Source organism: Melitaea cinxia, chromosome 7 (assembly GCF_905220565.1).
Source record: "Melitaea cinxia chromosome 7, ilMelCinx1.1, whole genome shotgun sequence".
Taxonomy (NCBI): domain Eukaryota; kingdom Metazoa; phylum Arthropoda; class Insecta; order Lepidoptera; family Nymphalidae; genus Melitaea; species Melitaea cinxia.
This window is the reverse complement of record NC_059400.1, coordinates 15,630,500-15,658,123: the sequence shown is the minus strand read 5'-3', so window position 1 is coordinate 15,658,123 and position 27,624 is coordinate 15,630,500. Positions and strand designations below refer to the sequence as shown.

General features: G+C 35.4%; 1 protein-coding gene across 1 annotated transcript in view; it reads right to left on the bottom strand.

The window, feature by feature from the left end:
* Positions 1-3,439: 3,439 nt before the first annotated feature.
* The window catches only part of LOC123655042 (muscarinic acetylcholine receptor M2), a 34,695-nt gene continuing 10,510 nt past the window's right edge, over positions 3,440-27,624 (bottom strand). Inside the window, exons 3-5 of the mRNA XM_045590888.1 lie at positions 5,687-5,870; positions 5,228-5,529; positions 3,440-5,125 (exon numbers count right to left, since the gene is read on the bottom strand). Of these exons, the coding sequence (XP_045446844.1) occupies positions 3,440-5,125; positions 5,228-5,529; positions 5,687-5,870 (2,172 nt within the window). The remainder of the gene's footprint in view (positions 5,126-5,227; positions 5,530-5,686; positions 5,871-27,624) is intronic.

The window sequence follows — 27,624 nt, the reverse complement described above, 5'->3', positions numbered from 1 at the left end:
CCTAATCTGGACCGGACCGAGCCCTGATAGAGCTTGCCGGATCTGGCATACCTCATTCTATCCTGATCCGGTCCAGATACACGATCTGGTTGAGCCTGACCTTTTTTCTAGTCGCTTAGGTTAGAGCCAGCAATAACCTTGCTATGACTCTGGTGTTGCAAGCGTCCATAGATTATGATATACTTCTACTACCAGGCGGGACCATACACTTTTTTTTTACCTTTATAGACAAAAGAGTGTTTTTTTCTGGAAGGTATTTTTATCGTGCCTCGAAGAGAACGAATTTGTAGTAGTTATAATAAACATCTTATAAAGATAAACGCTCTTTGTAGAAAAATTATTTGCTAAGGTGCTTAAAGCAGATGTCTAGTCTAAGCTTCAAACCTTTCCTATTAAAGCAAACCTTTTAAGAAAATGGAAATAAAGATTTAGAATGTTCTTTTTGATTCGCTAAATTTATTAAATTTTTAAGTTTTGTGAAAATTTAAAAATTTAAATTCACAAAATGATATTTTATGTTAGATAATGATATTTTAACGTTACTGGTTTTTGAAGTATGTTTTACATTTGACTAGAAAACGAACACAAACTACTACTATATATTTGTTAGTTGGGATATAAGAAAAAACATAAATGTAACGAACTAAGCAGAAACCAAATAAAAAGGGTTCTTTTTTCAAAATTAAGGATTCAGATTAAAAAAAAAAAAAAACTATTATTATTGTATTCAACTACAACATTTTTATTCAAGTATAATTACATTAAATTAGCAATATTTACAATTTATATTTAACGATGCTATAGCAACACATAGGTTCATAGGTATTTGAAAAATAAAAATACCCATTACAAATATCTACAAGGAAAATTAATTTTTATTGTTATATTCACATACAATGTAACCTTAATTTAATATATAGATTTTAAATTAATGAAAAGCTGACTATTTGTATACTGGAATTTTAAATTCTTAGCTACTATTATTTCCATATTATATGTAAATAAAAATGGCATTTAAAGGCTACTCACGGTAAGTGTAATATATTTCATAAGTATCAGTTTTTTAATATAAAAAGTTTAAATCCCTTTTTGATCGGATGTTTAAGGTTACAAAGTTCATGCGCAGATACACACACACTGCGATGACAATGTGTATAACGATTCGTTTGACCGCGCGAGTAGCCCTTTTTAAGACATATTTACATTCAAAAATAATCTAGTTAATTTAAAATTATCACACTCAACAATAATTATTTTTGTAACTGAAGTTAATGATTTTTAATAAATATAATTATATATATTGAATTTCGCACTTTCGTATTTGAATATACAATTTTAATGAAGAATTTTATTGTTACAGACTCATAATGGTAATTAAAATTTACGGGAAAAAATAAATAAAAATGAAACAATTTTATATATACACGCTAGATAGCTTGGTTTATAATAACATACGTAAATAAACTATTATAATTGACACAACAGACAAAAGAATATAACTACAAGTAATTTCGATTCATTGCACAAAATTAACAATAAAAAAACAAAATATCATCATTGAAATTGATCTAGAACACATAGGTATAACAGCCGTCATATTTTTAATTAAAAACCTATATTTTTAAAGTACATCCGTCTAACAATGGAACAGCGTGACGGATTGCTTAATAATCCAACACCAAAGAGTCCTTGGCCCACCATTGGGATACTTACAGGCTTATTAAATTATTAATTAGTATTCGCTTCAGCCTGTAATATCCCATTGCTGGTTATAGGCCTCTTTCCCAAATAAGGAGAAGGATCAGAGCTTAATCTACCACGCTGCTCCAATGCGGGTTGGCGAATATATTCCTTACCATGAGTAACGATGTATCAATTAATTTTGATACACTTGACACAAGATGAAGTATCTACATCTAAAGAATTTTTGTACTCACTATTATTATAATATTCATGACTTCTACTGTTTTTTCACTTTAGTCTTTCATTTTTTTTTTTTGTAATAACTTATTTAAAGATTGACAATTGATTATAATACTGTTGATTTATATGTACGACTAGAATTTATTTATTGGTGGGAATGCTTTTTGTTACCATTCAACCGTGTATAATATTAAAATAAAAATTGTTAAGTCCATATCAGATGACGAAATTAATAATGTCAGTTTTATTAAGCTAACAATTTTATTTCAACTGTATTGAATTGAAACGGTAGAAACGTGACAATAGATATTATTCCGTTATGAGAAATATTATTTTCAAAATTACACTTTTGAAATAGTTTTGGCATACTCCTATCTAAAACCCAGAAAGCAGGCCGGGTCTTATAATAAAAAAATTGATTTGTAAAATGTAATAGTTGTTACTGATTGATGACGCAAGATACACATTCTTTTTGAAAGCATTCACACCAATGTATGCTTACAACTATTTCGAGTAAATGCAATTACATCAATTTATTAACATTTTATAATTATATACACAGACGATCTAAATATAAACATTAATTAGGCCTTAGTCGAAGATATATAGCAATATTTTTTTCTATACTATACTTGCCATTACAACAAAATCGATATCTTATTAATATCTTTCCTTAATTAACGAATGAACGTTTTTATAATTAAAATACCTTTTAAATAGTCAACTTCTCTAGTGTAACTAATTAAAAGTTTGTAATTGACTAAGAACGCTAAAAATCTTTAGCTGGGCTCATAGCGTAAAGTTTTAAAGCGTTTTCAATAATGTGACAATGAATAGATTTTATTTATCCTATTATTTGTTTCCTATTATTTACAATGTAATAATCAACATACATATATCGAAGCGCAAAAAATTCCACGCACTGAATATTATATCAATTTGTATATATATTTAATAATAAATAACGACTCTTATGTAACTTTACGCTTAAATGAAAAATCCGATTTATTGTCACAATATTCCTCACTACCTTATTAATAAAAATACACATCATGATACTGAATAACAAGACTTTTTAAAATATAATTCACACATCGAGAATTATTCGCACTACTTACATTAAGATTTATATGTTAATTAGAAATATAAAGAGACTTTAAAAATTGAAAAATCTATTTACAACATCTAACATTTATTGTCAGTTCTGAACATTTTAGATGAAATACTTAATAATACGCAACAAGTACAATCACTAATTTATTTACACATTATTCTTAAAAAGGCCAACCTTACAAAAGCTGGAAAAAAACTATTTATACAATAAATACAGCTTTCACTATAATCTGTATATTAATTTCTATACATTTAAAGCACTTTAAACTATTCATAGATTAGTATTGTCTTATTTTAATCAGCGTCTAATTGATATAATTATCTTAGAAATGCGCGTAATATTTTCCATACGACACTGCATAATACAGTCAAATTACGCGTTTTTGTATCCAACATACATGGACTAGGTAACGTGAAAATCACCCCGTAGAAGTCTCGTGAAAGTCTTTTTGAACTGTTGATTTGCTAACGCATAGCAAAAGGGGTTAATGGGGCTATTGGCGTAGCATAAGAAATACGAAAACATATACAGGTGTTGATTGATACACGGAGGATCTCTACAAAAACCTTCAACTAAAGCTAATATATGATATGGAGTCCAACAAACAACGAACGCGCCTAATATAAATGAAATCGTCCGAAATGCTTTCCTGGCTCTATTTTCTGATTTAGACTTTTGTCGGCCGATACTAGGAAATAATCCGTCTCGCTTTGATCGTTTAACTTTTAATTTTTTGCCTATATTTTTAACAAAGTCTTTCCTAGAATCTCCGCGACCCGGTCCGCTTACGGCTGGACTGGAAATTTCACTATTTTCAATAGCTGGCGTTTCGTTTAACATTAATTTAGAGGTTTTATTTTCGGGTGATTTTACTGTTTGAGCCTCATTATTATTGGAAGACGAAGATACAAGGGTTATAATGGGTTTTGGACGCTCTCCTGTTGTCAAACTTACCTCAGTGTTAACTTTTATAGGTGATGGAGGAGATAAATTTGTTTTGGGTTGTGTTACTTGAGCTTCAGCTGTTGCTCGTATGAGAGCAGCCTGTAATAAGGAAGTATTTGTTATATTACCCGAATTGTATGTAGGAGGGGATGATGGTTCTGTAGCTGTTGGAAATGTGATTGAAGATGGAGGGCTTTCGTTTGTGGGTGAAGGAACAATGATAGAACTCTCATCCATATACCTCAAGTCGGCGCCATCCAATCCTGATAGCACATCAGAATTAGTACCATCACATTTTAATAATTTAAAAATTTTAGCTCTACTAGTTGATTCTGATTGAGATGGTGGACTTTCAGATACGGGTGGACTACCCCTAAATTCTGATGGAGGAGGGATGATTCTTTGAGCGATTGTAGTCGATACTTCTCTTTCTGACGGCGTAGTAATCCCCGACGATGAAGGGGATAAAAAGCTTACGGAAGATAGGAGAACACTTACTGCTGGCGTTTGTCCATAATTCTGCGAGGTATCAGGGTTTTCTGTATCAAGAAGGCTCTTCTCTGATATTTGTGATAGCGATGGTTTTGGTTTATCTGTATCGGGCTTTAATAAAGGAGATGGCTTAATATCTGGTTTCATAAGCATGCTACCATTTAATCGCATATTATTAAGTAATTGTAATGCACCTGTTTGCATAACTAAGTTGGCGACAGATGGTCGTTTCTTTACGTTGGATTGTGTTGTGCTTTCATCATCAGAGTCGAATGCTGGACTACTTGATCTTTCTGCTTCTACTTGATCTTCTTTTTTATCGCCATTAGATTCGACGGTTGTAGACGTTCCAGTTGCAGTAACACTACTTTTTTGAGCAGATGACTTTTGACTAGAATTAGAATCCGTTGAACCACCTAAATTTAGTAAGGGAGCTGCTAGAGAACCTTTAGACGTAGAATCTTTTCGTATCGAATCTGATGCTTTGATTTGATCTTCACTAGATATAGTAGCTTTAGATAAAGTTGCCATTCCAGCAGCTCTTCCGGCCATACCAGTCATCACTCCAGCACTTAAAGCGACCATCGATTGCATTTTTCTTTGCTTAGCTTCACTTTTCTTCTGCATATCGTACGCTGTTTTAAAAATTCCAGCATATAACACGATCAATACAAATAGCGTTGTCCAATAATATCCTATTATTAATGCTGTATTAAAAATTGGATCTTTCAAAAATTGTACAGCACATTCACCTTCTTGCAGATCTCTATAACCGACAAAATGTTCCCATCCAAATATTGTTGTAAAAAATAGCAAGGCTGGTATTATCCAAGTCACTGTGACCATCCATATTACACGATTCTTTGTTCTCCAAGCTCTATATCTCGCAGCTATTTTAACACTACAAAATCGATCGACGGTTATAAGCAAGACAGTGTATTGTGATACCAAGCATACTGTATAATCCACGGATAGCCAAAGGTCACACAACAAAGGTCCTAAATGCCAATACCCTTTCAATACGTAATCTGTGTAAAAAGGAAGAGATAATGTACCTGAAACCAACCAAGTCTAATAAGCCATTATATTAAGCGAAGCAAAAAAAAAATTAAGTTTTTCTGTAAAATTTTATTATTTTTGGGTTAAAGATTTATATGTACAAATAATATAATGCATTAAATAAATCTATTGACGTCATAATCCTGTTCTTACCTATTAAAAGGTCAGTGGCAGCAAGTGAGGCGATGAAGTAGTTGCTTGGCTGGCGTATCGTTCTGTCTACCAGAAAAGCGAGAAGTACTAGCACATTCCCGCTTACAGTCAGTAGGATAACCAACACCAGACACGTTGCGATGATGACAGCGAGCCAGAGGGGAAACGGCGGTAAGACGGGTTGCTAAAACAGAAATCACCTTGAAAATTTATTTTCATAAATAATTGTAATGCTGTTCGAAAAAGTAAATTTAAATAAGTTTGAGCCAGTGGTTAAGTTCTTAATTGATTAATAACTCGCTGTACCCTGCGCGCGTTGTTACGCTTTTTTTTATCTTTCTACCAACTCAGAAACCTTTGTGGGCTCATGCACAACACTTTGCTGAAGATCATGACATGATCAAATGCATAGTTTACAATTCTATACAGGATATATAGACAAACATTCATTTTTATGCATATAGATTGATAAATAAATCTAAGTATAATTTGATTTTAGTATTTAGTCATATCAAGTAAACGTCTACGGATCACTAATTATTCTTTTACCATTGAATGTAAAATATACATTTAACATTAAAATCTAGTAGCAATTAGACAAGCTGGCTCAAGTTTGCATGATATTCGATTTGTTTATAAATGAACTAACAATTAACTATTTATTTTTTATTTATTTACTCTTTATTGTACACCACAATATGCAAATACAAAATAATAATAATACAGACAGCTTAAGAATGTGTAGTACAAGAGGCGGTCTTGAACGGAACTATTGATAATTTAACTTTAATGATTCGGTCGAAAACCATAATTATAGTTTATTTACTTTTCGCTATCACTAGTCTGAGTCGAATGCATTTCTACTTGAATTATGAATAAAATAGGTCGATAGTATTGTCAAATATTTAATGATAAGTTGAAACAAGTGTAACACTTTTGAAGTTATCATCAGTACAAACAATTTAATGGTAATTATTAAAATGGATGTAATAAAAGGAAATATGAGACGTTAGAGTGTCGGATTAATGCAATTATTGTATTAATATAATGCGTATAAAAGTACTCGTATTGTTTCCAATGTTATCAAGAGCGGTATTGTTTCGAGAGCACAGGGAAACATACGTTAATTGGTTAAAAATACACTGTTCATCTGAAACGAGCGAAGCTAACTGAAGTTTTTCATTATTCTAGTCTCTATTGTATGTTTTGATTTCTATACAGCTATGACTAATTACTATAATTTAGTTGGTGTTTGTCGTTAGGCCGTCGGTCCTGGTTGTTATCATGTACACCTGATAGCGATCGTTACACATAGTAGGGAATATATGCATCAACCCGCATTGGAGCAGCGTGGTGGATTAAGCTCTGATCCTTCTCCTACACGGGAAAAGAGGCCTATGCCCAGTAGTGGGATATTACAGGCTGAAGCGTATTTAATTTTTGTCCGCTTATATTGCTGTGCTTTATTGTCACTAAATAAATCAATAGGCATCCGCTTCTTTGTAAATATTATTAACTCCTATGGTCATCGATTCTTTTAAACAACTTGCAACATCTTGCTTTCTCTGATTTCGTTATGCTTAAGCATTTTATTGAAGTGAAAACTTTTTTTGGCGCACCGCACACACATTTTTTCGTAGATACTTGTATATACACAATTAAGTTATCACTTCTGCCTTTTTTTTAAGCACACACTCTATTTTTTTAATATATTTAATTTGTATAGGTAAGTTGATAAACTATTTCAAAACCGCTAACACAGATAGCGTCAAAAGCTGTCCGAGAAACTCAGCAGATCCTGTACAGTTGTATATCATCCGCGTAAAGTTTAACAAAAAAAATATTGTTCTGGTCGCAGAGTTGTAAAAGAAATAAATTTCTAAAATAAAAGAAGCCTAAGTTACTACATCAGCTATCTGCCAATGAAAGTCCCGTCGAAATCGATCCGACAGACAGACAGATAGAGAGACAGACAAAATTTATAAAAAATGTCATTTTGGTATATTTACCGTGTATACATCGATATGCATTTAGTAAAAAGCGGTTTATTTTAATATTACGAACAGACATTCCAATTTTATTTATTTGTATAGATAATAATGAATAATAAATATCTTATAATTATATCTACATATTAACAATACATGTATAAATAAATAACTATATTTTATCCAGACTCAGGGAGAAAGACTGGAGCAGAAAGCAGGGTGCTTTGATGACGCGTTGGCGCAACGGTCACAGCACTTGCTTATGGCAACAGCCACCGCTGGCGGTTGTGAGTTCGATCCCCGCATATGACAAACATTATTTGTATTGGCCATACAGATGTTTGCTGTGGTTTGTGTGTTTGTGCTGCCCTTGTAGTTTGCCGTGGTTTGGGTGTTTGTGCTGTCCTTGTGGGTCTTTCCGCAGTGCCTCATAGAGTACGTTAAGCCGTCCCACTTTTGGGTATAGGCCTCTTTTCCCATGCAGGAGAAGGATCGAGCTTAATCCACCACGCTGCTCCAATGTGGGTTGGCGGATATATTCCCTACTATGAGTAACGATCGCTATTAGGTGTACATGATAACAACAGGGACCGACGGCTTCAAACACCCAAACCGGAAACAAATATTTGTAAAAAATACAAATGTCCATACCAAGCGGGAATCGAACCAATAAACAGTCCACAGTGTATGTACACCATAGTCACTGTGGTGGTAATATTGCGTGAATAGTAAAAGTTTATTCACTTTTAGGTTCACACGCAATACGATCGTTTCAGTCTCAAGTAATTCTCGTAAAACTTAGCATTCTATCAACAGACAAAGCGACCAGTTTTAGGAAAATGCGTAGGGATGGTTTATTTATATGCAGATTATTTGATTGATTCTTAAATTGGATGTTTACTCCTTAAAGCATTTCCAGATATTCGTTTTTTTTTACTGCCCACTGCTAAGGGCGTTTGATTGGGGTTGATAGTTTGTATGAAACATATACGGCAGCTATAAGTTCGCCTGCTAGGTTATTTATACTGCAGCCTGAAAATAAAACTAAAAATGTGGTGTATAGAGAGGTTTTATAAAAATAACTAATAAATTATACTAAATTGTGCCTTTTAAAAAAATTACTCAGCGTGATAAGCATTTCAAGTGACTGAAATAAAAAAATAATTTGCTTAAACATCTTGATAGTAATGCATATCTTCATAACCACGCGAACGTAGCCGCGGGCAATAGTTAGTGTATTATAACAATAAGTCCCCAAAAGTGTATGTGATCGATTTCCTCAAAATTTACTGAACGGCTTTTCAGCGGTTTTACCAATGGAGAGAGGGCTTCAAGAGGAAGGTTTACGGAACGACTAAGCCGATTTTGATGAGATTTTGAGATTCACTGGAAGTTTGCCGGGAAAACTTTGTGACACACTGATTTAAACGCGGGCGAAGCCGCGGGCACAGTTAGTAATTATATATAAATATATTGTTATATTGCGGAAAACCGGGATGTCTTGCGCGAACTTAATGAGGCCTTTGCGAGTAGTGGACTGACTGACTGACTTGATATAACGTTTAAACAGATAGTCGATTCCGTGTTCACCATCATCATCATCTTCACTTTAGCTTGATACAGTCTACTGCTGGACATAGGCCTCCGCAAGTTCAAGCTCTTCATGTGTGTTTGCCATAGTCACAACGGTGGGCAGGCGGATTGGTGACCGCAGGGCTGGCTTTGTCGCACCGAAGACGCTGCTGTCCGTCTTCAGCCTGTGTATTTCAAATCCAGCAGTTGGATGGTTATCCCGCCACCGGTCGGCTTTTTAAGTTCCAAGGTGGTAGTGGAACTATGTTATCTCTTAGTCACCTCTTACGACACCCACGGGAAGATAGGGGGCGGCTATATATTTTATTGCCGTAACAACACAGATATTTTGTCCAAATGAAAGTCCAGTAATAAAATAAAAAATAAATAAAACAACTACCGCAGGTTAGCTGGAAGAGACTTCTTCTAGAGTTATCTTTACCGGCTTTCTACATATAAATTATATAATGTGTATAACGCCTGACTGAGCGCAGTAGTCAGTGGTCGTCGTCCGGGCTACATCTGACGCCCGTTAGCAATAGTTTTCATTCATTAGTTTTGTTTCATTGCATATTGGAAAATTACTAAAATCGGAAACATCGACCTTTTTTTTTATTGTCCGCTTAACTTAAACACGCCAATACGCCAACACGCCAATATGCCATAACTCCAACACGCTAATACGCCAACATGCCAACATGCCAATGCGCCAACACGCCAACACACCAACACGCCAATACGCCAACAGTCCAACACGCCAACATGCCAACTCGCCAACACGCCAATGTGCCAATGCGCCAACACGCCAACACGCCAATACGCCAATACGCCAACACGCCAACACGCCAACACGCCAATACGCCAATACGCCAACACGCCAATACGCCAATACGCCAATATGCCAATACGCCAATACGCCAATACACCAATGCGCCAAGACGCCAACACGCCAATGTGCCAACACACCAACACGCCAACACGCCAATACGCCAACACGCCAACACGCCAACACGCCAACACGCCAACACGCCAATACGCCAATACGCCAATACGCCAATACGCCAACACGCCAATACGCCAATACGCCAATACGCCAATACGCCAACACGCCAATACACCAATACACCAATGCGCCAACACGCCAACACGCCAATGTGCCAATACGCCAACACGCCAACACGACAATACGCCAATACGCCAACACGCCAACACGCCAACATGCCAACACCCCAATACGCCAATACGCCAACACGCCAACACGCCAACATGCCAAAACGCCAATACACCAACACGCCAACACGCCAATACGCCAATGCGCCAACACGCCAATACGCCAATACGCCAACAGTCCAACACGCCAACTTGCCAACTCGCCAACACGCCAATGTGCCAATGCGCCAACACGCCAACACGCCAATACGCCAATACGCTAACACGCCAACATGCCAACACGCCAATACGCCAATACGCCAATACGCCAATACGCCAATACGCCAATACAGCAATGCGCCAACACGCCAACACGCCAACACGCCAATGTGCCAATACGCCAACATGCCAATGCGCCAATACGCCAATACGCCAATACGCCAACACGCCAACACGCCAACATGCCAAAACGCCAATACGCCAACACGCCAACACGCCAACACGCCAACACGCCAATACGCCAACAGTCCAACACGCCAACATGCCAACTCGCCAACACGCCAATGTGCCAATGCGCCAACACGCCAACACGCCAACTCACCAACACGCCAATGTGCCAATGCGCCAACACGCCAACACGCCAACACGCCAACACGCCAATACGCCAATACGCCAACACGCCAATACGCCAATACGCCAATATGCCAATACGCCAATATGCCAATACGCCAATACGCCAATGCGCCAACACGCCAACACGCCAATGTGCCAACACACCAACACGCCAACACGCCAATACGCCAATACGCCAATACGTCAACACGCCAACACGCCAACACGCCAACACGCCAACACGCCAATACACCAATACACCAATGCGCCAACACGCCAACACGCCAATGTGCCAATACGCCAACACGCCAACACGCCAATACGCCAATACGCCAACACGCCAACACGCCAACATGCCAACACCCCAATACGCCAATACGCCAACACGCCAATACGCCAATACGCCAACACGCCAATACGCCAATACGCCAATACGCCAATACGCCAACACGCCAATACACCAATACACCAATGCGCCAACACGCCAACACGCCAATGTGCCAATACGCCAACACGCCAACACGCCAATACGCCAATACGCCAACACGCCAACACGCCAACATGCCAACACCCCAATACGCCAATACGCCAACACGCCAACATGCCAACATGCCAACACGCCAAAACGCCAACACGCCAACACGCCAATACGCCAATGCGCCAACACGCCAATGCGCCAACACGCCAACACGCCAATGTGCCAATACGCCAACACGCCAATACGCCAACACGCCAACACGCCAACATGCCAACACGCCAATACGTCAACACGCCAACACACCAACACGCCTATGCGCCAACACGCCAACACGCCAACACCCCAATACGCCAATACGCCAACACGCCAACACGCCAACATGCCAACACGCCAAAACGCCAACACGCCAACACGCCAATACGCCAATGCGCCAACACGCCAACACGCCAACAGGCCAATACGCCAACAGTCCAACACGCCAACATGCCAACTCGCCAACACGCCAATGTGCCAATGCGCCAACACGCCAATACGCCAATACGCCAACACGCCAACACGCCAACACGCCAATACGCCAATACGCCAATACGCCAATACGCCAATACGCCAATACGCCAATACGCCAATACGCCAATACACCAATGCGCCAACACGCCAACACGCCAATGTGCCAATACGCCAACACGCCAATACGCCAATACGCCAATACGCCAACACGCCAACATGCCAACACGCCAATACGCCAATACGCCAACACGCCAACACGCCAACATGCCAAAACGCCAATACGCCAACACGCCAACACGCCAACACGCCAACACGCCAACACGCCAACACGCCAACACGCCAACAGGCCAATACGCCAATACGCCAACACGCCAACACGCCAATACGCCAATACGCCAATACGCCAACACGCCAACACGCCAATACGTCAACACGCCAACACACCAACACGCCTATGCGCCAACACGCCAACACGCCAATGCGCCAACGCGCCATCACGACAGGACGCCAACAGAAATAACAAACCTGTTTAATAAAGAACCGTTATTTATGATTTTACATCTGTCCAGGTCCGGAAGAAGCCACTTCGCCATCTAAGGACATCGTGGCAGGATAGGAAATTGACTTACACTTTTTGCGCTTGATAAAGTTACAAAAAAGTTTAGAGTTTGAAGACAAAGTTGTTTCCAGGCTATTCAAATACAATTTATAGTTTAGATTATGAAGCTTCGCGCAACGCTCCCTGAGCAACTTAAAAGTAATTAAATCACGAGGGTTGCCATTTTTACGATATTTAAATTTTTCATTGATGACTTTTATCAGTGCTGCAGAAAACTATAGCGGATATTTACTAGACCGTGTTTTGGATTTGGGCACATGTTTAGCAATGATAATTCTCAGAGCAGCAATCATAACTTGACAATTTCTTCTCCCAAGAATATTATTCAGGGCACTTGTAATTTTGTCATAGTCAGCTTTGTAGAAGCGGAACCTAGCCCCAATACAAGGTTCGAGCTTTTCCTGAAAGTTAATTTTAACGGAAAACTCAATAGGAAAGTGCAATAATTCTATCCCGGAAAGAGGGTCCTTGCTTTTGCTCGATTGGGAGATAACCAGAGAGCTAATTACTAGGTCTAAAACGCGATTTTTATTATTTTTACAACAATTATACTGTGTAAGAGCATTTAATGACATTAAATCAGTAATCATGTTATTCAACAAATTATTCGTTGTAATCGGATTCAGTGCAGGGCCAGTCGTCTAGTTCCAACACAGACCACCCAAGTTAAAATCCCCAAGAATGATTATGTTAAAGGAGCTAAGTTTATCAATTATATGATTTGTATTTAAAATGAAGTGTTCCAAGATATGTTTCTGTACCGAAGGGGGAATATAAACGGTGCAAATGTACAGATAATCAGTTTGACCATTGGTATTTAGCAGTTCAAGTTTAACCCATAAATCCTCACAGTGCGATATACAATTTATGTGGAGTAATTGTGAGATTTTTCCCAAATAGGAAGGCAAACATCTTAACCTAAGTGTATTGATATAATATATGATATGATATTTGAGAGCCAATTCATTGACGAAAGCAATCTATAAAATATTACGCCACAACGATTAATAAAATAAAAATATTCCAAAATCGAAAAAATGTATCTCTTTTCGTAATAACAGATGAGATAATATAAAAAAAAAATATCCCAACTGTTATGATAAAAATAAGACATGATAAATATTTATAATATTTTTTATACAACTAGGTCGCCAAACAAGAGTACGGCTCACCTGATGGTAAGCGATTACCAGAAGCATTGCAAGCGTGTTGCCGACCTTACCCCGAATCTCCCACAGAAACAGAACAATCATTTATTAGTACTAACCTATATAACCATTTATCCATTCCGCACTCTCAGTTATTTAATGATATTGAAAAATTAAAACGAAAAAGGTCCAATGACATGTTACATAGCGAGCAATGAACACTTTGTGACTGTCACAAACAAAAAAAACTGTATAGTTATTATTTGATTTATTTATTGACAATTGACTTATCTCATATTTAAAATTCTCGTTTCGCGGTGTTTGTAGTTAAACTCCTCCGAAACGGCTTGACCGATTGATTCTCATGAAATTTTGTGTGCATATTGGGTAGGTCTGAGAATCGAACAACATCTATTTTTTATACTACTAAATTAAAAGGGGGGGGGGGGGATTAAGGGGGTTAATAAAATATATGGCAAAACAATGTTTGCGGGGTCAGCTAGTATATATATATATGTGTGTGTGTGTGTAATTTTTATTACTTTATTTAATCACGATTAATGTGGAAGTAGAATGAATATGGAACTATAGTCGTTTACTAGCTAAAACCAATATAATACTGAGTATGACCAGGCTATAATCAAATCAGGCTTAAATCAAATGCATGATTATTATATTGATAAACGACTGAGCAGTAAGGATGTATGCGTATTTTGTTAAGGAAAAAGTTAGGACTATAGTGTTTTTATCCTTTGTGATAATAACTAACATCACTTTACACTTTTTACTAATTAACAGTTTTATTTTAAAATTTCGTCTGATTCGAAATGTAGATTCTGCTAAAAAGAATCGCCAAGAAACTCATTAATTACTGTTACAAGAAAGTCGTTACTTTCTTTCCCCGTAATAGCAAAATATTTCAAAATTGTCGTTATTCAGATGTCTTCGTATTTTAAAATATTTCTCGGTAGCTTTATGACATAAACTATGAATCTGTCATCTCTTGATATTCTTTTTACACGTTTAAAGTAATATGTTCACATTAATACAAGAAACAGTTACATTTTGAAGTAAATCTTCTTAACGCAGGCTTGACTTGGGGAGTAAGCTGATGATTGCGTGACGAGAGCGTTACGACAATTATGATCGGATGATGCAAACGGAAGCTGAGAGGGAGATGTAAGTTACATGGAGCTAAAGAAGGTTTACTTCTGTAGTGTGGTCTAAAGCCCCCCCTTTTTTATATACAGCAATCCATGTCAGCTTAAAAACGAATGCGTTATCTTTCCGTGAAATCGGATTTTCTAATTTATATAATTATATGACTATATTTTTTACTCTTTCACACAGAATAGATAAAAACTGCAAATTTTACAAGATTACACATATAGCATATGTTCCGTCTTCTTAGCTTAGTCTTTTCATCGATCTTCAATATAAAGTGTATATATTAATGTGTTATGTGTTTTGAATGAAAATGCCATCAAATGTTTTGGCCTTTTCTTTTCTGGATATAATTTAAAGTTTAAATTGTAAATCAGTTCCAGATCAGGTTTTAAATTGTATGCATTTGTTTTGATGGAATTTTTATAGCTAACTAAAGAAATAGGAATTTTGTCCCGAGAATTCAAAGTTGCTGTGAACGCGTTGGCCCTGACATACCGGTAATGGCATGAATCGATTTACTGTCACTTTGCGCACGTTCCTATTCATATGAACAAAAATAATAGTCATGGAGTTTAAATAAAAATCAATTTTGCAAATATCGACATAAAATATCTAAATTCAGCATTATTGATTTACTGTTTTTGTTCGAGGCATGTTTGCTATACGTATGTACTATTTTCAACATAATAACACAACTCTTTATTATACAGAAAAAAAATAAGGAATATAACAAGAAAAAAGAAATAGAAAATATGTACAAAAGGCGGCGTTATTGCTAAAGAGCGATCACTTCCAGGCAACTTTAGGGTAAAGGAAATGGTATATTAATGGTGCAAGCGTACAGTAGGTTATGTTATGTAAGTAATATAACAGTAGGTTATGTTGAAAGTTATAACTTTATTGTTTTCTTTATTAAAAGTGTTGAATTTATTAATATTCTTCCACATTTGCATGATAATCTTTTACAGCCTTTTCAATGTCTCTGTCGTGTTTTTTTTTGATTTAGATAAAAAGTAAAGTATAATAAGTGTATGTAAATTATACCTTAATTGTAAATATAACTATTATTGTCTATTCTATATGTTAAGACCGTTTATTTGTAATATTTTCTCAATTTCAAATAAATCGTAACAATGTGAAATACTATTGACGGATTTTTAAAAGTGTATGTGCATGTGTGTGTGTGTGTGTGTGTGTATTAAAGTATGTATATATAAAAAAACAGTTCTAATAGCAAAAAATAAGAGAATTGGTCGACAATGACATGGGTTACTTTGCTCACCATTTTTATGTTTAATTCCGCATTCCCAATATGACATAATATAACGAGCGTTGTTCGAAATTTCACCTGTTGCCTCTCTTCTTAAGACGCAGTGTTTTAGATATTACTTTCCTTCTCAAAATAGTAAGAGCTGTAATCGACTGCCCTGATCTGCTGCATAGAGTGTTGTTCAGGATACCGTCGCGTGCATCTCGTAACAATACTTATAAGCCGTTTATTATTCCATCCTCAGGTACAAACTACCGACAGAATAGTGTACTTATTAGAGCTTGTCGGGCATGTCATAATATTAATGTTGATATCGACTTATTCCATGGGAGTATCAGTACCATAAAAATGGCGATTGTTAAATCTATGATGGAATCTGTGCACACTGGTAACTAACTATTCTTATTTAGCATTATATAGACTTTTTTAGTTTCTATATGTGATAGCTTGTTATTATCTTTTTTTTTCATATTCTGTATGAGTTATAGTTATAATAAGCTGTAAGCTATCCATATAAAATAAAATAAAATAAAATAAAATAAAATATAGGTGTTACTATTGCTGTTAAAAACTTTATAGATATAATTATAATTATAAGCTTATAAAATTATAAATTATAGGTCTTATATTGCTATTTAATATTATTCCACTCCTAAAATTGTACTAACTAACAATTACAAATATCTAACGAACTTAACTAATTCTTGGATTTAATGAGTTCGAGTTTGCCAGAGCCCCACTGTCGATTTCGTTAATGCCACGTAGGATAGAAAAGACGTGAAGGAGAATGATTTATGTACTTGAAATTGTATGGTAAATTGAGTACGTGTTACAGATTAACGAAAGGAAAAATAGCCATTCGTTGTGAAACCATTAGCTGTAACAACGAGCAAAAAATTAAAAGTACATATCACGTCATCACATAAGTCTATCGAAGTCCACTGCTGGCCATAGGCCTCCCCAAGTTCACACCAAACATTCCGGTTTTCCACAATCCTCATCCAGCCACCCACACCAACGGGCCGGAAGAACTTCCACACTGCGTTTGCCGACATGCGGTCTCCATTTCAAGACGCGTGTGCCATCGGTTCTGCGACATAGGTGATCAGTCCACTGGCACTTCAAGTTACTAATCCTGTGAGCTATGTCGGTTATTTTCATTCTCTGGTGGATAGTCTCATTTTTAATCCAACTTCGAGAGAGACCCCAAGCACAGCCAGTAAAAGTACAAGTAAAGGACACAGCAAACACTCACCAAACCAAATAAATTCTCACCTCTCGGTAATGATCTACCCTTAAGTTACAAAGACTAGAATTTAGGTAACTGGAGATGTGAAATGTGATAAATTATTGATTGAGACATTTTAGACATATTGTGGTTTTGATTTATGAATATATAAAACGACATACAAGAGAAAGGTTGTTAGCTTGACATTTTGCTGATGGATGGGGTTGTGATTTATGATAGATCAAATACTACACGATGGAACTCCCTTTCGACATTAATTTATTTATTTATATTTATCATACGCACACATGGGTCGTCTGTTCCTACGGTAAGCAACTTGATGCTTATACTATAGATAACAGTCGGTTGATATATCTTCAATTTTTTTTTCGATAAATACATATAAATAATACTTACATAATATGAATAAATACATATATCACACCCAGACTGAGACAGGCAGGAATCGAACCCACAACCCTCGGAGTAAAAAGCAGTGTCTCTGTAAACTGCGCCAATAGCCAGTCAATGTGTAATTGGATTTTTAAGGATCAATTCGTAAAACTTTAACGTAAATCAATACAAAGATTTCTTTGTTTAAATACGCTTTTACTCTTGATTTTAGTAATTTTTGATTGCTTTATTCTGTAATATCCCACTGCTGAGCCTAGGCCTCTTTCCCCATGTAGGAGAAGGATCAGAGCTTACTCCACCACGCTGCTTCAATGCGGGTTGGCGGACACATTGCCTACTATGAGTAACGATCGCTATCAGGTGTAACCATCGGGACCGACGGTTTAACGTTCTCTCTGGGGCACAGTGGGGAGACCCACGACCCAAAAGGACTGCACAAACACCCAGACCACGGCAAACATCTGTATGGCCAATACAAATGTTTGTCATGTGCGGGGATTTAACCCACAACTGCCCGCGCAACAGCCACAAACCAGCGCTGTAGCCGTTACGCCAACGCGGCATCTTGTAAGTATTGATTTTTATTTGTAGTCATTGTAAAGTTAAAAAGTAATACCTAGTAAGAATTATAGTAGTAGTAGCTGTAAATTCTGCTATGAAAAAGGAGCACTATGCCTATACAATTAACGAAACTAAACAATAATTATTATTCTTATCTAATTCTGATTTTATTTGCAGAGTATTTAAGCAATATAAGATGTAACAGGTAACATTTAGATGTAATGTGATTGTTGCCTAGATGCCACTTAATTTTAAATTTAATTTTGAGTGATAATTGAGTCGTTTTACTATTATTTGTACGTTAATTGTGAGATAGCAAATATCCTCAAAATTTAGAGCAGCCCGATTGTGGAAGTACTTTAATCTTATATAAGGTCACAGCTAAGTAACGGAACTGACCATCATGACATCAATCAGTTTCCCATTTTTACCTGACTGCCAAGGAAGGGTTATGTTTTTCGCGCGTATCTTGTATGTATGTATATTTGTATGTAATATTCTTTACTACCTCATATTTCCAGAACCACTGAACGGATTTACATAATTGAGGTATCGTTAGGTTCGTCTTAGCTGCCCAAGTGTTCTTAGATAGGTGACATTAAAAAAAATCAAACATAGCGGCTGCGCGAAGCCATTGTAGTTAATGAAAAAAAATTTTTTTTCTCGAATACTACAATATGGATATCAAATTGAAGGGCACAATACAAGGATTTTAAAAAGGTATATCATGATTATTATTACCGTAATACTAATAAAGAAATACAATATTAAAGTTTAAAAAATGTGGACTTTGCTCTTTCCCACGCCTATGCCATGCCAAACTCGCCTCCTAGGCGACGATCAACTTTGGGGTGTAGCCTTTCTAATAAAATACAATGGTTAAAAAAAACACAATTACAATTACAAATAAAAATTAATAAAATAATGTCACACCAATTTACAATTACATTAATAAAATCAATAACAAATACATAATACCAAATACAAACAAATAATTTTCATAATAATTTCATTATATTAAAACTAATAGTTGTTGACTTAAGCAGTCACCTATTTGTTAAAGGTCAGGCTTACGTTGCTTTGAGCAGAGTGAGATCTTTCTCCGGGTTTGCTATCAGTTCTCTTGACCCTAAAAAATTACTTAATCAACCAGATGATGTAAACTGTTTTAATGAATTGAACCGATTACGTAATTTGTCTGACTAAAAAGACATAAATAAAATAATAATTAAATAATTGTGTTTGCTCGCAAACGAAAAAAAAACCGACTTCAATTACATCGAAGAGTAATACAACGTAGATCGACGAAAACATAGTAATACTTTGTTCGTATTCCATATAACGCGACATTATAAAATTGTAGAATTATATAATGTTCTACTGTTATTTCTAACATTTTGTTAGCGATTGTAGGCAGAAATTTCATAAAAGGCCCGTCGTCGATTCGCGCGAAGCGCTGACATCGCTTATTACGGCGGGTTTTTTAGTTGAAGCGGATTTATATTGAATTACAGTTTATGTCTTTTTTATTAAAAATATGTAATGTTCATGTTTTCACACAGCTCCGATGCACGACTGGAGTTTACCCCTTCAGATCAACTGTCTAAATAGGCACAAAAAGGCTTATTAGTCTAAGAAATATATTATTACTATATCAAATTGTAAATAAATGAATGCAATAACGCCATCTATCGGAACCTAATTGCGTTATTAGAAAACGTCTGAACGCCATCTCTAACAAGGTCATTCGTTCAGTAGATTTTACTGTTCAATTTTTTCATTCCGGGGCCTTAAATGAAAATCGATTCTTAAGGAGAAAACTCCAAAAACAGTCAAGTAAATACGCCATATCAGATATAGCTCAAAAAGTTCGAGTCAAATCTCAATTATATTTAAATGGGACCACATGACAAGCACCACCTATCGATTAAAAAAAGAATCATCGATATCGATCCACCCAGTAAAATAGTAATGAGGTTAATATAACGTTGGTCGACGTAAAATAGCCAAGTAAATACCCAGTATTAGCGATAACTCAAAAATTAAAAGCTCAAATATATTTATAACGAATAAACTGCTACTCTCTACTCTAGTGGAATATTGTAATTTGATCGATAGTGAACGAAGTAATTTCATTACATTTTGATAGATGGCGTTGTGGCAAAGTATTGAACATGACCACAGTCGTCTTAACATCGTCATGTAAATACGTGTCATCAAAGATTACTCAAAAATTGCTCATTATATCTCAATCATATTTAAAACGGACGACATGACAAGTATTAGCTTTTGATTTATACAAAAAAGATCAAAATCAGTGCACCCAGTAAAAAGATATAACGTTTAATATAACGTAGGGTGACGAAAAAACCGTCAAGTAAATACGCAATATTAGATATAACTCACAAATTACGAATCAAATCTCAATTAAATTTGAATGGGACCACGTGACGAATAGTAGCTTTTAATTTATATAAGAAACGTCAAAATCGGTGCACCCAGTAAAAAGTTATGAGGTATAATACAACGTAAGGTGACGAAAATAATGTCAAGTAAATACGCGTTATCAAAGATTAATCAAAAAGTAGTTATCAGATCTCGATAAAATTTATATGTGACCACATGATAAACATCAGCTTTCGATTAAAGTAAAAATTATCAAAATCGATACACCCAGTAAAAAGTTATTGCGGATTTTCAAGAGTTTCTCTCGATTTCTCTGGGATCCCATCATCAGATCCTGGTTTCTTTATCATGGTATCAAACTAGGGATATCCCCTTTCCAACAAAAAAAGAATTATCAAAATCGGTACACCCAGTAGAAAGTTATGTGGTATAATACAACGTAGGTCGACGAAAAAAGCGTCAAGTAAAAACGCATTATTAGATATAATTCAAAAAGTAGTTGTTAGATCTCAAATAAATTTAAATGGGACCAATCGGCACACACCACCTTTCGATTAAAACAAAATTTGTCGAAATCGGTCTACCTGGTCAAAAGTTCTGATGTAACATACATAAAAAAAAAAAAAAAAAAAAAATACAGTCGAATTGAGAACCTCCTCCTTTTTTGGAAGTCGGTTAAAAAAAAACAAAAAACCCGCCTGCGTGAAGAACAACTAATAGAAAATCAACTGAAAAAGCTGGAACAAGATAAAAATTCAATATGCACACAAAGTCAGCGAAATAAATAGAAACAATATCAAACATTTTGTGCTGTACATTTAAAATATATTAATACGGTAGTCCTTCGAAACTTTATGCAACGTCGTAGATAATATGCAGTCGGAGGCATGAAATTAAAGGATAAGTCAAATCATTCTCTCTTTGTGCATGTCTCCGACTGCATGTTATGTACGACGTTGCATAAAGTTTCGAAGGACTACTGTATTAATATATTTTAAATGTACAGCACAAAATGTTTGATATTGTTTCTATTTATTTCGCTGACTTTGTGTGCATATTGAATTTTTATCTTGTTTCAGCTTTTTCAGTTGATTTTCTATTAGTTGTTCTTCACGCAGGCGGGTTTTTTGTTTTGTTTTTAATTATTATTAAACTTGTTTCATTAGCTCAGTGTATTTTAAACATTTTAATAATACAATATCTTTACAAAATTATGAACTTAATATCGCCCTGAACTACATGTACGGTTATAAAATACTTATTAGAGTGGCAAAAAATATGTTTTACAACTAAAATATAACGAAAACTTAAAACACTCAACATAACAAGCTCGCTTTTGATCCCGGAAAAAAATTGCAGTGTCGTAAAAAATAACGAAGTGATTACAAAAAAAAAACTAAAATAAAAATAAATAATTCGCTTCGACTCAGCGCAATAACAATGGTTGAACTCTTGAGTACCAAGCCCAGAATATTTTATATTAAAAACACGAAAAAATGCAGACTCTTTTTGCTTTAACCATACGAGGCTAGCGTGGAACTCCACGCAAGCGCGCGTTCAGTTTATATAATGTCTCGCTGAAGGTCATGAATGAATGAGGCTTTATATTTTATTTATATTTTGTACATAAAAAATAATATCGTATATTTTATTTCTGTCTAAAAACACGTAATGGGCTGCATTTTTTTCCTACGATGAACGTAGTACTGAGTTGAAGGGAATTGGAACATTCTGTAAACGTAATGTATGTATGGGGAGGAGGTTTAGTAAGTTTTCATATTATGTTACTTCAATTAAAGTTGATAAAAGAAAGTAAAACAGCAATGTATTTGATTGAACTAATCTAAAGATACAATAAATATATAAATATAAAATTGTATTTATTTGACGATAACGATGGAGAGCCTAAAATCAATGTCACGTCCCGATAACGAGGAATTCAAATATAGAATGCTTTTTTAAATATAGAATAATAGAATAATAGAATTATAGAATGTTTTTTATCAGCTGAGACCATTTTGATTTTTATACATACATATTGTAACGCATAGGTAACCGGTGACTACATCTTTATAACAATAATACAGTTGCACACATTTTTTATACAACTACATGGGCAAAATAATGTACGGGCCACCTGATGGTAAGATATTACCGTGGCTTATAGACGCCTGCAACACCAGAAGCTTCGCAAGCGTTTTGTGCGGACCTATCTCCAATCACCTCCAAGAGCTTTGGTCACCTTTCTCACCACAGGAACACAACACTGCTTGTTAGCAGTATTATTTAGCTTTGATCTTCTGTATGGATGAAGTTATTGTCGTCAATATGTCTATAATTATATTTCAATATCAAAATTGAACTACTCTACTGTACTGTACTGTTTGGCTACGGTACTAAAGAATTTAGCCACCCCCTCTCTTCCCGTGGGTGTCGTAAGAGGCGACTAAGGGATAACAAGGTTCCCCAACCACCTTGGAACTTAAGAAGCCGACCGATGGCGGGATAACCATCCAACCGCTGGCTTTGAAATACACAGGCCGAAGACGGGCAGCAGCGTCTTCGGTGCGACAAAGCCTGTACTGCGGTCACCAACCCGCCTGCCCAGCGTGGTGACTATGGGCAAAACACATGAGTTCACGTTATTTTTGGCGTAAACTTGTGGAGGCCTATGTCCAGCAGTGGACTGTATAGGCTGTAATGATGATGATGATGATGATGAGTAACAATGTTTTTAATTGTACAGCAAAAACTTACAAAACAGTATTACATAAAAAGAAATTTAAAACCTAATTGTACAATAAGGCAGCGTTATCTCTTAATAGCGAGTTCTTCCAGATAACCTTATCTTACCTGAATTTATTTGTTAAGAAACATTTAAATGTACCTGGAAGTTTATAAATTAGTTAATTTAATTTACTATTCTGTTTATTTTTTTATTTATTTTTTATTTGTCTCCCGATTTTAATGAATCTAAAAAAGGAGGGTACTCAGTTTGACTGTAGTTTCTATATTTGTACTTGGTATAGCGATTTTGATAATTATTTTTTTATTCGAAAGCTTGTGCTTGGCATGCGGTTGCATATAAATTTGAGGGAGATCTGACGAGTACTTGTTGAGTTCCCTCTAATAATGCGTATTTAATTGACTAACACTAACTAATGTGACAATTTCATGTTTAATCAAATACTTACGTACTTACTATTAAGTAATTTAATGCTTGTGTTGTAGGTAACAGACGACTGTTATAACTGAATATTTTTAACCGACTTCCAAAAAAGGAGGAGGTTCTCAATTCGACTGTATTTTTTTTTTTTTTTTTTATGTATGTTACATCAGAACTTTTGACCGGGTAGACCGATTTCGACAAATTTTGTTTTAATCGAAAGGTGGTGTGTGCCGATTGGTCCCATTTAAATTTATTTGAGATATAACAACTACTTTTTAAGTTATATCTAATAATGCGTTTTTACTTGACGCTTTTTTCGTCGACCTACGTTGTATTATACCGCGTAACTTTCTACTGGATGTACCGATTTTGATAATTCTTTTTTTGTTGGAAAGGGGATATCCCTAGTTTGGTACCATGATAAGGAAATCAGGATCTGATGATGGGATCTCAGAGAAATCGAGGGAAACTCTCAAAAATCCGCAATAACTTTTTACTGGGTGTACTGATTTTGATAATTTTTAATTTAATCGAAAGCTGATGTTTATCATGTGGTCACATATAAATTTTATCGAGATCTGATAACTACTTTTTGAGTAATCTTTGATAACACGTAGTTGCTTGACTATTTTTTCGTCGATCTACGTTGTATTACTTGTCGATGTAATTGAAGTCGGTTTTTTTTTCGTTTGCGAGCAAACACAATTATTTATTTATTTATTTACATTTTTTGCACACCAACACAAAAGTAACATAAGTTTAATGAGGTTAAAAAAAATAATAAATTTGCATTAGTTGCAACAGGCGGCCTTATCGCTAAAGCAGCGATTTCTTTTTTATAAATATACGTAAAAATAATACAGACTCAGATGGAAATCGAACCTACAACCCCGAGCAGAAAGCAGGGTCACTACAAACTACGCCAAGGGGCTAGTCAAATTTATACAAATTGTAAGGTATGTGCGATTTTGTAAATAAAAAAATGCAAGATTAAAACGAAAGCAAACTGTAAAATTTACTTTAACAACGCGAAAGATACAGCTGTAAGTGATCAATTTTCTTAATGGACGTCTGAATTGCTAGGACAATGGCTGAGTGTGCCGTTGTAGAGACACATTGTAGCGTAGTTACTTCGGAATCTTACCTTAAGATAAAAAATGCGTAAGCAGTGATCGTTATTATTCTATTTAGTTTTAGTTTTATTGATTTGATTTCGTATTAATAGATTTTTAAGTTAGCAACTTCTATACTTATGAGAATAAAATATTTTTGCTCGGATTTCTCTAGCTAGTCTAACTTATTTCCTAATAATAATTAAAATTGATTTAAATGTTTTAAAGTATTTTATTTACTAGCCCGTTAGCAAATTTTTGTAGTGGCCCCACCTTCTGCTGCGGTTGTGGTTTCGATTCCCTGAGTCCAGTATTATTTATATTTATTTGAATATGTGAAATTACTATGTATAAAAAGTAGCTATATCAATCAATATTTATATAAAAAGTAGTTACCGATAATACAAGCATTATGTTGCTTATCCTTGGGAACTGACGACCGTGTGTGTTACTTGTACTTTTTCATTTTTTTTTATAATTTCGTTTGAAAAATGTAATATCATCGAATCACCGCATTACCTATTTCCAGTAACTTGAAAAAAAAAGTATGTGTCAGTTCAAACGCACGACTGAAGTTTAGTCCCTCAGATCAACTGTCTAAATAGGCAAAAAGGCTTACTAATCTAAGAAAAAGATTAATACTATATCAAATGGTAAATAAGCGAATCAAATAACGCCATCTATCGGAACCCTATTCTGTCCAGATAGATGGCGTTAACAAAAACGTAACGAGGTAAATCGTTCAGTAATTTTACTGCTTATATTTTTTTCATATTTTTCCTTGTATGAAAATCGATTCTTAAGGGGTAAACTTCAAAAAGATTAACAATTGAGCTAAACGCGTACGTATTTATGGCGACATAAAATCACTTTATCTGAGGGTCAACTCAAAACCTCTGCAAGCGCGACACTATGGTTTATTGTAACATAAAATGTAACGTCGTAAAATTGTTTCTGTTGTACGTCCACTGTATTTACTGACGGACAGTTTATGTTACATAAAAGGAGATTTCATTAAACAATTATTTATTTAGGATGTGTTTAAAAGACTTCAAAAAAAAAGGAAGAGGTTATCAATTCAACTGTATTTTTTATGTGTTTCATCATAACTTCTTACTTTGTGTAGCGATTTTGATGATTCTTGTTTTAATTGAAAGCTGACGCTTGTCCTGTAGTTCCGTTTAGGTAAAAATCGAAATCTGATTAGTAATTTTTGAGTAATCTTTGATAACGCGTATTTATGTGACTATCTAATACAGTAATACGGTCGAATTGAGAATGGAGGATTCCTTTTTAAAGTTGGTTAAAAAAAAAGAAAAACTGTGATTCAAAGGTATCATTGATCTGTTAAGTATTATAAAAAGTCTTAGTTATTATAGTTAAAGCTACAACTGATTAAATAAGAAAATAATATTGTTACCGGAGCCTTATTCATATGACATGAGACTACTATATGACTAGGGTTGTCAACTGTAGGTATTTGCCTAGATTTGTCTTCAAGCTCTCATGTCATAGTGAAAATCTAGACACTTTTAAAAGTAGAAAAAACTGAGGTTAAATAATTATATTTTGGAAATTAAAACTATATTATAAATAGTAGTATAGTAGCAGTGTGGCTACGGCAATACAGAATATAGTCACCACCTCTCTTCTCGTGGGTGTCGTAAGAGGCGACTAAGGAATAACACAGTTCCACTAACACCTTGGAACTTAAAAAGCCGGCCGATGGCGGGATAACCATCCAACTACTATCTTTACAACCCGCCTGCCCAGCGTGGTGACTATGGGCAACACACATGACTTCACGCCGTTTTTGGCTTGTGGAGGCCTATGTCCAGCTGTGGACTGCGATAGGCTGAAGTGATGATGATGATAATGATGAGTATTATGTTATATTTTTCAGGTACATTGACCTTACCAGTAACAAATCAGTGTTGAGATTAGAAGGTAACTTCTGGATTCCACCTATCGAAGATCAGCTGAAGTTGGGACCCTCACATGTGCTTGGCTACTTGCGGTGCGTGGTGACTACGGCCAACACACATGAGTTCACACAACACACAACTTGTAGAGGCCTATGTCCAAAAGTGGACTGCGATAGGCTGAAGTGATGATGATGAGTGATGAAATAATAAAAGATTTACCGAAAATTTAGAATTTTTGTTCGGGTTTTGGAAATTCGATGTTGACAGCTCTGAGATGCAAATTCAAATTGCAATCGTGAGACTTATATTGATAGTATGTAGAACATTAAAGACATGTGTGTTGTTACAGGATTAAATTATTACATAACGTTAAGTGTTGTAGCGTTTACTGAAAATTCTAAAACATCAAATATAATTGCGAATTAGTACCCCCAATTGGTTATACTAATAATGTAATTTCAAAGTTTAGTATAAAATTTTTGCCTATTTTTCATTCGGCTCATTTTAAGCTTATTCACACTTTGATTTAAATTACATATTTAAAATTCCAAGCGTTCCAATTTAATTTACAAATTTAAATTATCGTTAATTTTAATAACACAATAAATATTGT